Here is a 13235-nt window from a genome sequence, read left to right on the forward strand (position 1 = left end):
GTGCAGTGTTATTCATTGCGCGGCTCGCGAGCCTCATGCGGCTCGCCAAGCTTTAATTTGTGGCTCGCATGGCGGTAAATAATACGGTGATATGATAATGCATTCACTAGAGATATTTCATAAAAACATTAATAACAAGTACATAACCCGTTAAAAACTTCTATTACAAATAATTTCGATTGGATTGAAAGGGGTGGTTTATAGAGAGAACGTGAAAAAACTTGATCGATTGAAAACCGAAACTGAAAGGACGACGTATGACGCGCGGAACGAGCTGTTCTTCTGATGAATAAAGTGTCATATAAATGAGTATCCTTTCATTCTATAATTCTCCTTTCACTCAGCATCTGCGTGAAGCAGGACAACGGCTCACCAGTCCTTGTTTCAGATTATCATACAGACGACTGGTTTGGGGCATTTTTAATGCGTGATAAATAGTAGTAGTAAATCGTTTTTTTTCTCTGACACCCGAAGAAACACGTAGATCAGCGGCCCATTGGTTCTTTTCTTGATTTCCACTGGGCTAGCCCAATCACATATTTAATGTGAAGTATAGAAATATACTCTTTCAAGTATAGAAATTAGTAGGCAAAACTATGAAAGTTTCCTCTATTTTTCAGTGCATTTGTTTTACAATATATGGCTATTACTATCATGGGATTATATATATATGCCGCATCCTTCTCACCTTTTTTACCCCTGACCTGTTTTCATGCCTGTGTTATATTAAAATAAATAAATACATTTACATAATAAAATTACATTACATTATAAAACATAAAAATATAATGAAGTATGCTTTTCTATTCCTTTTTATTAACAGACACCTGCTGCTGTCAAAACAATGCACATATCCGCCAAACGGGTAAGAGTCAAAAACAAAATGTTAAAAAAGAGTTCTAAATATAATAGCCTTTAGGAGTATAATAATAATAAAAATTATAAAATGATAATAAATTATTAATTATTAATAATAAAATAATAATATTTTCCTTTTTTTTCTTCTGTTTTTTTTTTTTTTTCAGCAACAGCTGTACGTATCTTCCGAGGCAGGTCTTACCCAGATGTCTTTGCACCGCTGTGGAGTGTATGGAAAGGCCTGTTCGGACTGCTGTCTGGCCAGAGACCCCTACTGTGCCTGGGATGGCGATAACTGCTCTGCCTTCACACAAGCCACCAAAAGGTCAGAGAACCTTTGAAATTGCACATACTGCGCAACTGAATCATGACGAGAAGATTATTAAAAGGGGCTTATGTGAGTTCCATTTCATAGGGCAGTAAATTGATGTGGAGTTTAATTATATCATTTTCATATTATTTCATCCAGGAGGAGCAGAAGGCAGGACGTTAAACACGGTGACCCTTTGCGTCAGTGCCGGGGCTACAATGCCAAAGGTAACAAAAACACACAGTTCATCAACAAAATCAGCCTGCAGGGTTAGAATGTGGTCAGTCTGATGTATTTGTGTAATAGGACTCAGCATATGACTGTAATCTTTTACTGTGTCTACTAGTGGAGAGGAGACTGAAGGAGAAAGTTCAGTTCGGGGTGGAGGGCAGCAGCACATTTCTGGAGTGCGTGCCGCGCTCTCCCCAGGCCACTATCAAATGGCTCTACCAGAAGGAGGGCAGACGAAAAGTGGTATGATTTCATGCTTTTACTTTATTTCAAACCACCAGTCACTAACCAGCCAAATAAAACATTTATTATATATTAACCTTTTCATTTTGTTGGTTAATACACACTACTGTTCAAAAGTTTGGGGTCAGTAAGAAATGAATTAGTAATAAAAATGGAAGTTGCTGCAATCGAGCACTGTGGCTCTTTTTTTCATTCATAATAAATGACAAAACCCAATAACCACTGTCATGTCATCTTGCATCCGGATGCCTGATGTTTGTGAACGCCATCATGTCAACCACATCTTTCAAATCAGCCAAAATTTGAGATGCTGTGCAATGATACTAACGCTGGTTAGTCCAGTTATCCAGTCACATCCACTGTGAGTTTTTTGTTGTGCATCGAGGGATTTAATTGGTAAATGTGTTTCCATCGTTGTTTACTCAAATGCCAACTTATCAGATAAAAAATGTATCCGTAATGTACGTTTTTAAAAATGTATGCGCATCTTGGCACTTCCATCCAGCGTTTTTCTTTTTAAATGCGATATCCCAAAATGCACAAAATATATGTAGATGGAAACAGCTTTTGATAATAAGAAATGTCTCTTGAGCACCAAATCAGCATAAAATAGAAAAGTTATTTCTATTTCTATAACAATTATTTCGTAATATTACTGTTTTTACTATATTTTTAAATCAAATAAATGCATCCTTGGTGAGCATGAAAGACTTCAAAAACATTAAAAAAATCTTGCCAACCTCAAACTTTTAAACAGTAGCGTATATTCTGATTATAACTGCACATTGCTCTGCTTATGTTTACAGCTAAATCGAGACGGGGAAGTTCTTAAGACTCCTCAGGGGGTCCTTCTGAAAACTCTCACCAAAGCAGATGCAGGCCAATACCATTGCCTGGCCACAGAAAATAACTTCAAACACACGCTGGCTCGTGTCTATTTACGGATCCTGGACCGGGACATCGCTGTAGCCCTCACCACCCCCGATGAGGAGGAAGAGGCTTCGAGGAGCCATCACAAAGACCATCAGCAGGACCCTGCACGTCCCACCGCAGCACTCCTGCTGGAGCCTGAAATGCGTCTGATTCAGCAGTACTGCCAGTCCTACTGGGAGCAGCTGACGTCCGGGGGGAACTCTCAGGCTGACCTCCCTAAACGCGCCAACCGCAGACACACAGAAGCACTGAAGGCTAGTGGGGAGTGAGGAGGAGAGGAAAAGACAGTTACCTGTTCGTCACCTTGTTCCGAGCAGTTTATGGACTTGCATAGGTTAGTTCATGTGCAGTGCCACCTAAAAGTATTTGGACACTTTTGGACCGTCTGGACACGTCATACAGTGTTTAAAAGGAATCGGAATTTGCGACACTTAAAAACGAAAATGTATTCATTTAACATGTACCTAAACAGGATAATTTATGAACAGTAGCCCCAAAAAATATTTGGACACTATTGGACAATTAAAAAATATAAAATTTTTACAATATTCAAAAGTAATTATTTTTTGGACACTTGAAAATGAATAAATCTTTACAGTGTTCAAAATGTACCTTATTAATTAATTTGTGAACAGCGGCTCCATGTATTTGGAAATTAATTTGTATGTGTCCAAAATAAATTGATCATTTTACAGTGTTCAAAATGAACCAAATTAATTGAATTAATTAATTAATGAACAGTTGCTCCAAATATTTGGAAGTTACTTTTTAAAATGATTAAAATTTATTTTGGAAATACATTTAAAAATCAAGTTAAAAAATATTCAAAAGTTCATTTTCACAATTAATTAACTGTCTGTTGTTTTGAAATTTGCCACATGGCTTAATATTTTGTTATCTAATGCAATAGCATTCACTTTTTAGAGTCACTGTGTGTAATCCTACATTCATTCACTGCTCCAAAGTTAAAGTACCTGACCGTTCGTCTGTTGTACTGAGATTGTAGTCGGTGTTGATTTATGACTGAGCATTTCAGTATTATAAACAGGTGTAAACTTTTACTAACCTCACAAATATGACCTTTAGGATACAGTCATTACATACTGGCTTTAATTAAAGTAAAAATCAACCAATAAACTTTAAAGCACATTTAAAGAGGATATTACCTCATAAACTTTGAAAACGTTCCACTATCTTGTAGTCAGAAAAACAAGGTTGCTTACAAACTCATTGTTAAATTACTCAATCAGTGGGCCAGTGCAATTTCTAATGTTCCATCCAGATTATGAAATTGTAAAAGTAATATATGTGTGTATGTATGTTTGATAGTTATATATGTATTGATTCCAATAACTGGGTTAATAATGGCACCAAAATCTGCAAGAACACTACTTGCCTTCATGTCTGTGTGACTGTGGCTGCTTCTCACTATTTGTAATATATATTTATTTGAAGTTGAATATTATTTATTGGATGATACTTGTTGCTAGAGGATACTGAATAAGGGTGGAGGGCATTTCTGCATGATTGACCAATTTGATATGTTGTTATATTTATTTAAACGCATTCAAAATGACTGACTTGCTTAGGAAATAACACTTTTTGCCTGGTTGTGAAATCACCATTCAAGCAAACACTATCGGTCAAATAAGTTCACTCAGATAATATCTAACACTGGAAATATTTCACAATATTTGTGTGCTTTTTTAGTAGAATGGTAGAATAGTCCAGTTGTAAATTACAATGTTATGTCTTGCTCTTAGCTGTTGATGTCTTGTAAGAAAAAAATAAAAATAAAAAAGCAATAATTTGCACGCCATATATTCATTTTTTTTATTCACATTTGAGTATATTTACATATGGTAAATACATTCAGTACTGATTAACATTACATTATTGAATAAACTCTAGCTGATTAATTAACACGCTCAAAAAATCTAATAGTACACTTTTATTAACCATCTGTCATTCACGGACAATGTCTTCACAACTATAAACAACAACATAGACCTTGCACGTTTACATTTGAGTAAGAGATCAGCTTTACATTTCACATTGACTTGTTCCAGTTTCTTTGATAACCTTTTTATAGCTCTGTTGCATTGAATGAATTAAATACAGTCACAGAGACTGAGAACCCTTGAGACTAGAGAGCGATCACTATGTATAATATGTTTGTATATATAGGATATTTAATTGTGCAGGATTTTTTTACATTAGTTTACCTTTAATTATCTTTGTCATCAAACTCTCCCTGAAGGTAAAACTTTAAAAAGTAATATAATTTTAACAGCACTGTTAAATGTGATATCAAAGCAAATCTCTAAATGAATATTCATTTTTTATACTGTATATTATAATGTTGTAATGCCTAAAATCACTTGTAACATTTTAAACAGGTGATTTCAGTCATCAGTGTTTTTATAATAGTTTGATTAATAGTATAGAATTTTAATATCAGCCATTTTTTCGGTTATCGACCTTATCATAAAAATAATTATCAGTTTAACAGCCAGAATTTGAATATCAGTGCATCCCTAGAGAAAATGCATTGGATCAGTGTTGTTTCACTTCAAAAACATGTTAAGCTGCCCAAGTACATCTATCGAAAATATTTCAATTACAACAGGATTAATCCCATTCTTCGTCATCATCCTCTTCGTCATCAAATTCATCTTCCTCATCTACAAAATATTAAAAAGTAGAAAATGTTAAAAGGCACAGCATACGTAAACAACGGAATCCAGCAGATCAACTTAATGTCTGAACATTATTATATACATAATATATTGTGTAAATATTAATATAAAAGTACTAATTTTTAACTTTCATGATTACTATATTAAATAAAACAATCTTGAGTGGTTACCAGATGAATGGATGGCTTTACTCCTCTTCTGCATCACCATCATGAGAGCTCCAACTATTCCCTCTCCTGAATCAAGTGAAGGTGAAGGGGGCTCTTGGTTTGCGGCCACCTGGACAAGAGAGATTACTGTATATTGCTGGTATAGAGTGTTGAGCTTAAGGCATACATGCAAACATTATTAATAAAGAGAAGCTAACATAACCGGAACCTTATCGGTGCTTAGATCTTGTAAGAAAGTCACATGATTTGAACACCAATTTGACTTTTTTGCTTCAACAAAATAAAATATTTACACTACTGTTCAAAAGTTTGAGGTCGGTAAGATGTTTGTTTGATAAAAAAATACATTAGAAACATTCATATTGTGAAAAATATATTTTATTATATTTATTCCTGTGATAGCAAAGCTGAATTTTTAGCATCATTACTCTTCAGTGTCACTTGATCCTTCAGAAATCATTCTATAGATATCTTTGAGCAAACTGTGACAATCTTTTTTTCAGGATTATTTGATGAATATAAAGTTCAAAAGACAGCATTTATTTGAAATATATACTTTTGTAACATCATATGTCTTTGCTATCACTTTTGAACAATTGACCTATGGCTAAGCCACGCCCCCAAACGCGATGAGCCAATCACAGTGCGCATAGCTAACCCAATGCACTCGGACATTCTCTGCTTCCACGTCCATTGAAATGCATTGCAGTTAGTCAGTTTTCATTCGTTTTTATCTGTTTTTTCTTGTCATTTTAAGTTTAAAATGTTCAAACGGTGTGCATGGGGTACATTCAACTCCAACACTAGGTATCCTGAGAGGCTGGGCGACGGTGTGTATTTTTTACCCTTTCTCAAGCCACATCTCAACCGAGATAAGTGTCTGCTCTGGATTAATTTATGCGGTAACTTAGACCACAACACCAACTAAACGTGGATAAATTAAACAAGGATGTCTACATCTGTTCTAAGGTAAGTCAACAACGTATTTGAACGTTATCTTTAACATCTCTAATGTAAGCCTAACGTTAGCTTCTAGCTGCGTTGCAGTTTGACAAGAGTACAGTTTGACAAAAGCACAATGTTGTGTTTTACACAAATATGAGTAGGCTAAACACTTTGCAGTTTTAATGATGTCCTGTAGAACAAAATGGAGTAACTTATGTTTTTATGTTTCCACTGTTCGATCGCGCCCGCGCCTCTCTCTCTCTCTCTCTGACACACACATTCCAGCATTGCAATCTTGACATCGCAGCCTGTTCATTATGCTGCGTTAACACCAAACGCGAATAGAGCGTCAAATTCGCGCGTATCGCGTCTACTTCGACGCTTGAACATTTTGAATCCATTTGCGCCTCCAAAGAGAATAGGACGCTCATATAAAGCGAGCGTTTGAAGCGTAATAGCACCAAACTATAACGTTTACACACTGACCTGTAACGTTAAATATTTGTCTGGAGCTGAAGCTTTTCATCGACCTTCTCAAAATAAAATGATTAATATAACCCTCCAATGCATAGTTAAGGCCCTTTTGGTGACTTTGAGATGATATATAATCTTTCTGTCTCCAAAAATCATCAATTGCCTCCTGTGAAATGTCTCCTACTGTGACAGCTGCCATAGCGCCTGTGGCTGTTACCGAATGTTGACTGTTTGTCCGAGTGAGTGGAGGGGGCGTGGCTTAGCCATAGGTCAATTGAATGTGTCCTGGCTGACTAAAGGCATTAATATCTTACAACAGCAAAAAATCGTACTAACCCCAATTGTCCAAAAGTGATAGCGTGGAAGTGTAGACACTCACCTTTTTGAGCTTCAACCCTGATTGTATCTGGGATAGTAATGCTCCTCTACCCCCTTCCCCACCGCTGGATGCTGGAGGTGGTGGACCAGTTGAAGCTGAGGAGTTGCTTCCAAAATTCATTGGAGGAGGGGCAGCAGCAGGAGGTGGAGGAGGAGGTGGCGGAGGCGGACCACCTCCGCTGGGTTTGGCTGTGGCTCGAGGGGGTGGAGGGGCGAAGCCTGAGGAATTGCTTCTGGGAGGAAAGTTGGATTCAAAGGTATGAGGTGGAGGCACAGAAAAGTCTTCAGGTGGAGGTGGAGGAAAGGATTCACAAGGTGGACAAGGGAAAAAATCAGACGGGGGAGGAGGTAGCGGCATTTCAGATTGGGGTGGAGGTGGCAAAAATCTATTGTCTCTTGAATGTGGGGGTAAGGGTGCGTTCCTCGTTCCTGGAGGTAGTGGTGGGGGAGCTGCCTCAGTAGGTGGGGGTGGCAGGAAGCTACCTCGCCTTTCGGACACTTGAGTTCCAGGTCTCTTTCCTGGAACGGGGGCTAAAGACTCCCTACGTTCTCCTGGGAGTGGTGGTGGGGGCAAGCCTCCACTCCGACCTCCAGGTGCAGGCGGTAAGGGTGCGCTGCGGGCTCCTGGAGGTTGAGGCAAGGGCCCAGTACGCCCACTGGGAGGAACAGGCGGCAGGGGCCCTAATGCTGTAGATCGGGCTGGCGGAGGACCACCGCGGGCCTCTATTGTTTGTTGTGATGGAATTGCTCTTGGAGGTGTGGGTGGAAGGGAACCTCGGTGGGATGGTGGAGCAGAGGCTTGACCTGGGACAGGTGGTAGAGGCCCCATTCGACCTTGAGGTGGTGGCGGCGGCGTTGAGGAGAACCCGGATGGCACTTGGGGAAGAGAACCCCGATGTCCACTAGGAACAGGAGGGCATGTAGACTCTAAAAGAATGTTAAACAATACACTTAGAGCATGGGTGACCAATCCTGTTCCTGGAGATGTACCTTCCTGCAGAGTTTAGTGCAAACCCTGCTCCAACAAACCTGTCTGTAACTATCCCGTGTTCCTGAAGATCTTATTTAGCTGGTTCAGATGCATTTGATTAGGGTTGGAGCTGAACTTTGCAGGAAGGTAATTTTCCAGGAACAGGATTATGCACCCCTGGCTTAGAGGCATTATATAACAAATCCAACATTTTAACTCGGTTAGCTGTTTGCATATCACGATGACTTACCCTTCTCGTGCACAGCCTTTTTAACAGCCTCCATTCCACCTGAACGCTCAATGACATCATAGATGAGTTGAGAGGTTTCCGAATCATCCATGGCTGCTTCGCTGATCCCAGCGCAGGACAAAAGTTTCTTCAGGTCTGGGTCCAAATTGTTTGGACCCAAATTGTTTGAACCCATGCCTAGGTGACCGACATGCCTAAAGTCATAACACAACGAAACATAAGCATCTCAACGGAAGCCATTTATCTTGGTTAAAGCGAGTCCACTTATTCACTCACGTGAATCCACTGGGTGCTCCAATATCACCCTTCAACAGTTTGGATCCTTTTTTCTTATTTTTCTTGTCTTTTTCTTTCTTTTCTTTCTTTGATTTGGAAGGGGTAATTTGGATCTGGACATTACTTGGTACCATTGGAGGCATGGCAGGAGACATTGGAGTACCAGAGCCTGTGATTTAAGATGCTATTACTTTGTGTACATTTCATGCAGTTTTACATCACTGAACAGAAAAATTTAAGTTGATGTTGTTTTCAGAACGTCCAATGCCTCTGGTTAACTTGTGATGCAGAGAAAGCACGAGAACATTTGGTGGAAATTTATTGTTATTGGACATGATATTGTTTTTTTAAGGTTTTTTTTACGTAGGATTTTTATTATTTTACAATAACCATATAAACTTAAAATAATTAAGTTAAAACAACATCAGGAACTAGACAAGAGTGCCTTGTTTTCCAATACAAAGCAAAACTTTTTTTTTTTTACAAATAAACAAAAGGTTTATTAAAAAGCACAACATTCAAAATACATCCAGAGATTTTTAGTATCCCAATGGACAAGAAAAAATATTTATGTAAAAAAATCACTTACCATTTGGTCGAGGAAGCGGTGGCAAAGTTCTACGATCTAAGAACATAAAAACATTTTCTTTAGTTTGCACTTAATTCAAATAATATAGTGATTGTGGAAAATCAGAGATTCTTACCTTTAGAATCTGATCCTTTTCTCTGCTGTTTCTCTTTGTTATAAGAGGAAAGCATAAACAATATTTTCAATGAGACGCTTTATTAGATTGTCTTTATAACCCTGTGTATGTTTATGTTGAATTGGCAGAAAACATTTGAAACAAGATATTGTGCAAGAACGTATATATTTTTAATACCAAAGCGACTATTTCTCTGGCTGATCTTCTCCTCCACTACAGCAAAGAAATTTTCAGCCTCTGTTATATCTGCAAAGTTTAACCCCACTTGACAGTCCTGAGGAGAGAAGTTTATATTTGAATATCAAACTCCATGCACAAACACAATGTTAAGGAATGAGTCAGTTAAGTTAATCAAACAGAGTCAAATTACACTAACTGTAGCTTACATTAAGGCTGATTATGCTTGTTGTTAGCATCATGCTAACTCGCTATTAGCATTGAGTTAGCAAACTTTTGAAAAGTAGCCCTGGCAGCTTGCAAATGCATGAATGTAAATTAAAAAGGTTACCAAAAGGTTGTTACAAAATAATAACACTAAAAATGTTTAGCTGTCCCATTTATTTTGTATTTCTGATGTAAAGCTTGAAGAGTTAAAAGCAAAATAGTTTGTATCTTAATTTTTTTTAAATATATTTTTGATGATTTAATAATAAATTAATTATTATTAATTAAATTAAAATTAATTTATATATTGTTTTAATTTATAACAATTTAAGTTGGAAAGTCATTTTCATGTCCATGCTCAAAAAGTTGAGCGTAAAAAAAAATTATATCTCAAAACACATCAGCGTGTTGAAACTATGCATGCATTTTCAAGTTCATAACCCAAAACGAGAAAAAGTCACAAAATGTAAAAAAACAGGCTAACCAGTATTTACATAAAAATCTAAATGGGTCAAATTGAACCGCATCATAACAGGAGGGTTAAAGGTTCAAGTGCAAGGGATTATGGGTATTCATCTACTCCAGATTCCTCCCAGCTACAATGCTTTTCCATTGGTCATGCTCAGTAGCAGATGCAATGACAGTAAGTTTTGATGGTTTGTCCTACATAGATCCAAACAAATTCCACATCAGGGCTAAGCATCAGTGATCAAACTGAACATGCTCAACAGTTTATCAGTTCTACTACCTTTACCACTTTAAGTTCTCACTATTTTACTGCTTACTGCTCACACTAAAGGACCTAAAACATGACTTTATTTTTATGTTCAGTCAACGGTTAAAATAGAGACAAAATGGAAGTATTTCACAGTGGTTAATTACCCAACCAGAAAATTAGCCCAACAAGTTTATCAGCAACAACTGTGTGAATTCATCATACATGCAAATACTGTGTGCAACTTTATCTTCTTTTGCCGGCCTAAATGCACCGGCAGACAGTTTTGTGGTAGACATGATATGAGGAAGTGCTGGTAATACGCAAAATTAACTTTACAGAAAGAGAAATAAAAACTTCCTCAACACACACAAAAAAATAAAAATACTATTGCTATTTGATACTGTGAAAACACGTTAAAAGCAATTGTAATAATGACAGTGAGCATATAACGCACAAGGTTGGCATGAACTGTTGTAAATACAACAGGTAAATACTTACATCTCCAGGGAAAGTGTGAAAAAAAGGCCTGACTCTTTGGTACATTAATTGGTTATAGATTTCCTGTTCCCACACCAGCTTCCCTGCCTGAAGAGAAGTAACAACTCTGAGATCATCTTAGTTTTCTCCCAGACAAACACAGGTCAAAAATGTTCAGAACTACCCATGGGGAAAAGTTTGTTTTTATTTTATATTTTAAACAGTTTGTTGAGATTTTAATTCACACGTGCACATGCGAAATGTGATAATTATTATTATAATGACTAGATTTAATGCATTTCTTTAGTGTATGCTGTTAACACGATGTTTGCCAATAAGAGATAAATGGTCTCAAAACCTTAAGGTCAAAGAGACGGATGAAAAAGGAGCGCTGTTGACTGTCCTTGACGAAACACACTACTCCAGATTGCTGAGGTGTCCAACGGTTCGGATCGCTCGGAACAGCCATAAGCAACTGCACAACCGCTGAGGACAGAGACTGCAGACAAAACCAGAAATAAAGTATGTATTTAGCACCACACGTTCACAAAAGCCTATTATTCTCACATGCATGATTGTTTGTGAATCACTTTCACCAATGAACGCTGAGCAAACACGTAAATTTGCAGATAACACAGTAGCTTTTTTAAAAAAATTTATGTGACAGGAAATGTATTTAAGCAACTTCCCCTGTCATACCCCTCTCAGTGATCACAGTTCAAGCTGCAGTGAGGACAAATTTCACACCTTTTCTTCCTTTAATCACAAAAGCTTTTACTGTGTGCAGTCAAGCAGCACCAAAAATACCCACAAAATGGCTACGGAAGGCTACAAGTCTTTTGATAATGTTTGTTCAACTTCACCATGGTTGCTTAATCAGTGCACATGCATATTAGATAAAAGCTTCTGCTAAATAAATGGTCGCCAACAACAGAACAACAGGCTGTCTTGAATGTGTCATAATGGAATGATCAGAGGAAGTAGAAATAAATAACCACTTACAGAAGTGAGAAATGAGTTTGGATATACTGGTTTACCTACAGCTTTCTTTGATGTACTATATAGGCTACATGTGGCTGCAGGTCTTTTTAAATAATTAACTGAAAAATCCGTCAAATTTATTTAAAAAATGGGTAGTGAGTTTACAGTAAAAATGTGAAAATACAATAATTTGAAATGCGTCACGCAGGGAGTTCTGAAATTGTCATTTTACTGATATAATTTTAACAGTATGTTACTGTTACAGTACATGTTGTCTGAATAGTGCAAATTTTACACTGTTTTACATTAAGCGTGCAGTTTTACATTTCGCTTTGTTAAATCTACACATTTTCACTGTATATTGTAAGGTAACTTTTTTCAATTTCAATTCCAATTTTTTTTTTTTTTTGAGAGTCACACCATTAAGTTAAAAGTGAAAAAGTTAAAAGTGACTCTTCGTTAAATTAAGTTAGAAAATGTGTGATTTGTTTTTTTTCACGTGGTGAATATGTTTCACTTTTTAATTCAGATAAATGAGGGGGAAAACACATAAAAAAAAATTGTGTCTACAGATAATCAATATTTCTTGTCTACAGAATTCGCCATATCTTAATGCATACATTAAGACACAAAAACACATAAAAAATCTTTTAAAGCATTTAAATCAAACTTTTGGCCCTCTGTTTGCACAGACGTGACTGAATTTCATCATGAAAAACACTCCATCTTCCCTCTAAAGTGTAAATTTACCTTAGTTCTGGTGTCTGTACTGAAGGCCTCTGAACTTACCACACACCTCCTGCCCAGCAGATCCTCCAGCCTCTCATTCTCCTGTGGGCTGAGCAGAGAGCAGCCCACATTCTCCTGACCTTTCTCCTTCGACGTTCGCCTCATGGCCTCATATGCTCATGGACCAAACCGTTAAAAAGTTTCACTCGAAGCGAGAGAAAGAAAGAGACCCCGAGAGAGAACGAGAGATCTCCTCTGCACTACCGGTGACTAGTCTGAACAGCGAGCATTGAGTTTCTCTTCCTAGTTCTTACTCTCAGCAACAGCAGACAAAAGCTTTTCACAGGAAATGGACAACCACACTTTTTTTTCTTTTCTATTTTCATTCTCTCGCCTGCTTGTCGGCTTGACACACTGCTGTATGTTCATGTTGTTTCAGATCAGAGCGGAAGACCTCTTAGTGCAGTCAGATCATCAGAACAAACATTACTACTACTACACCAAG

General features: G+C 37.4%; 2 protein-coding genes across 2 annotated transcripts in view; one reads left to right on the forward strand and one right to left on the reverse strand.

The window, feature by feature from the left end:
• sema3ga (sema domain, immunoglobulin domain (Ig), short basic domain, secreted, (semaphorin) 3Ga) overlaps positions 1-4389 on the forward strand; it is a 20923-nt gene extending 16534 nt beyond the window's left edge. The window contains exons 14-18 of the mRNA XM_084087497.1: positions 824-865; positions 1026-1183; positions 1328-1395; positions 1515-1642; positions 2449-4389. Coding sequence (XP_083943623.1) covers positions 824-865; positions 1026-1183; positions 1328-1395; positions 1515-1642; positions 2449-2844 — 792 coding nt within the window. The 3' untranslated portion in view covers positions 2845-4389. The remainder of the gene's footprint in view (positions 1-823; positions 866-1025; positions 1184-1327; positions 1396-1514; positions 1643-2448) is intronic.
• On the reverse strand, positions 4384-13044 carry wasa (WASP actin nucleation promoting factor a). Its single transcript, XM_084087498.1, has 11 exons — positions 12791-13044; positions 11379-11519; positions 11042-11128; positions 9619-9715; positions 9442-9474; positions 9327-9362; positions 8738-8906; positions 8462-8655; positions 7243-8168; positions 5445-5553; positions 4384-5259 (listed from the first exon to the last, which is right to left on the reverse strand). Exons 1-11 carry the CDS (start codon positions 12893-12895, stop codon positions 5207-5209), a joined length of 1950 nt encoding a protein of 649 aa, XP_083943624.1. The 5' UTR covers positions 12896-13044; the 3' UTR covers positions 4384-5206.
• Positions 13045-13235: the final 191 nt, after the last annotated feature.

Source organism: Abramis brama (genome assembly GCF_963993115.1).
Source record: "Abramis brama genome assembly, chromosome: 16".
NCBI lineage: Eukaryota > Metazoa > Chordata > Actinopteri > Cypriniformes > Leuciscidae > Abramis > Abramis brama.

Excerpts from the sequence above, each read along its gene's own strand:
- wasa (XM_084087498.1), bottom strand. The coding sequence starts at position 12,895 with ATGAGGCGAACGTCGAAGGAGAAAGGTCAGGAGAATGTGGGCTGCTCT. Across the intron at positions 9,716-11,041 it reads TTCACACTTTCCCTGGAGAT|GACTGTCAAGTGGGGTTAAA; the intron begins GTAAGTATTTAC and ends TTCTCTCCTCAG. Across the intron at positions 8,656-8,737 it reads GGAGCACCCAGTGGATTCAC|GCATGTCGGTCACCTAGGCA; the intron begins GTGAGTGAATAA and ends TTATGACTTTAG.